The sequence below is a fragment of the Sinocyclocheilus rhinocerous genome, unplaced genomic scaffold (genome assembly GCF_001515625.1).
Source record: "Sinocyclocheilus rhinocerous isolate Xijiao unplaced genomic scaffold, SAMN03320098_v1.1 scaffold682, whole genome shotgun sequence".
NCBI classification, from domain to species: Eukaryota; Metazoa; Chordata; class Actinopteri; order Cypriniformes; family Cyprinidae; genus Sinocyclocheilus; species Sinocyclocheilus rhinocerous.
This window is the reverse complement of record NW_015642528.1, coordinates 1,349,907-1,352,011: the sequence shown is the minus strand read 5'-3', so window position 1 is coordinate 1,352,011 and position 2,105 is coordinate 1,349,907. Positions and strand designations below refer to the sequence as shown.

Sequence of the window (2,105 nt, the reverse complement as noted above, 5' to 3'; positions counted from 1 at the left end):
TTTTTTTTTTACTCTCAAAGCCATGATTCCCATTCACTTCCATTATATGACTGACAGACTGCAACGGTTTGAGTTCAAAATCTTCGTTTGTGTTCTACTGAAGAAACAAAGTCACCTACATCTTGGATGCCCTGGGGGTAAGCAGATAAACATCAAATTTTCATTTTTGGGTGAACTATCCCTTTAAAATGTAATTTATTCCTGTGATGGCAAAGCTGAATCTTCAGCATCATTACTTCAGTCTTTAGTGTCACGTGGTCTTGTAGAAATCATTCTAATTTGCTGATTTGGTGCTCAAGAAACATTACTTACTATTATCAATATTGAAAACAGTTGTGCTGCTTCACATAGTAGAAACCGTAATACATTTTTGTCATGATTCTCTGATGAATCATGTTAAAGTTAAATAGAATAGAAATGTTTTGTCACATTCTAAATGTCTTTACTGTCACTTTTGATCAATTTAATGAGTCCTTGCTGTCTAAAAGTTTTAATTTCTTCCTACTGACCCCAAGCATTTTAACGGTAGTGTTCTATTAGTCTCTATTACACATTCTCATTTATTTGTCCTTTTTTGGCTCTCTCTCAGGACCATTCAAAAGTTGCTAAACCTATTTGTATGCTTGAAGTTACAATGAGGCCCCTTTCCTGCTTTTGAAACAAGTGCAATGTAGACAGTTGAGGGAAATTACCCAAACTCTGGGCAACTGCCAGCCTCTTTATGGCGAACAATGAAAGTATATTTCCCACAATGAATATCACTTATAATTTTTTTCTCATTTTCCCCCGTTTTTTGTTTTAGGTTTTGGTTCAAGACTGTGTTCCCGTACTTAAAAAGTTTGCAGAGCAAGGGAGGACGTTTGATTATGTCATAAATGACTTGACAGCTGTCCCTATTTCCACAGCACCTGAGGAAGGTTAGTGTACAGTATATGCGGCTACGCTTTTTTGACTGAGCCTTACAAGTATTACATTGATTAATTTGATCTGGATTTTTCTATAGATTCAACATGGGAATTCCTGAGACTCATTCTTGACCTCTCCATTAGAGTTCTGCGGCCTGGTGGAAAGTACTTCACACAGGTGAGAGGGGCAGGTAGTTCAATTTACTGTGAATTTTTGCTGTTATTCATTCCTCTAATATGCTAATATGTTATTTTCTGCCTGTAGGGTAATTGTGTGAATCTGACTGATGCGCTCAGTGAATATGAAAAGCTTTTGGGGAGACTTTCGTGCAAAGTGGATTTTTCCAAAGAGGTGGTGTGTGTTCCCTCATATATGGAGCTGTATCCTTTGTAAATTCAGTTCTCTTGTGGTGAAATACATTTATCATAAAAATGATGTGTTAAATGATTTACAATTTTGTTTATAAAAAGTACATTTATTATTTAAGAGTTGTTTTTTTCTGTCAAAAATTTACCATCATAGCTGGCAATTATTTAGTTATTATAATTAAAAAAGAAATTTCAAGATAACCGTAAATTGATAAATGCTTGCTTTAATTTAATTCTTTTTTTTCTTGTTGTCCACTGAAATTTTGTTAAAGGGGCCATATGATGCGATTTCAATTTTTCCTTTCTCTTTGGAGTGTTACAAGCTCTTGGTGCATAAAGAAGATCTGTAAAGTTGCAAAGACTAAAGTCTCAAATCCAAAGAGATATTCTTTATAAAATTTAAGCCGCTAAAACGGCTCGTTCTAACACGCCCCCACATACCTACCTCACTATGTGGGAAGATTTGCATAACGCCGCCCAAATGTTCACGCAAAGAAAGAAGGCGTAACTTTTATTCTCGCTGTAGTATTGTTGTTGCCGCCGCCGCCGCCATGTCGTGAAGGCGCTGTGTTTCGTTGTGAAAGTGAAACTACTTTGTTTGGCCTTCCAAAAGAGGACGATATCCGCTTCGTCATGCCTGGAGCTGATCCGTGCTGGTCGCTGAGGAAATACTTCAACTTTGCGCTGTCGATCGCCGGATCGGCTTTCACCGTGGACGAAGCGGAGTCCAACCCGGGGTCGTTACGTGGTTGCCGCAAGCCCGCCGGACGCTCCAACGTCAAATTCGCTGGCCGCGCCGTGCTCAAGCCCGCCCGCCTCCGCTCACTCTAG

General features: G+C 38.9%; 1 protein-coding gene across 1 annotated transcript in view; it reads left to right on the top strand.

Annotated features, from left to right (window-relative positions):
* The window catches only part of LOC107756125 (spermine synthase-like), a 10,651-nt gene that overhangs the window by 5,750 nt on the left and 2,796 nt on the right, over positions 1–2,105 (top strand). Inside the window, exons 8-10 of the mRNA XM_016573130.1 lie at positions 803–917; positions 1,004–1,083; positions 1,171–1,286. Coding sequence (XP_016428616.1) covers positions 803–917; positions 1,004–1,083; positions 1,171–1,286 — 311 coding nt within the window. The remainder of the gene's footprint in view (positions 1–802; positions 918–1,003; positions 1,084–1,170; positions 1,287–2,105) is intronic.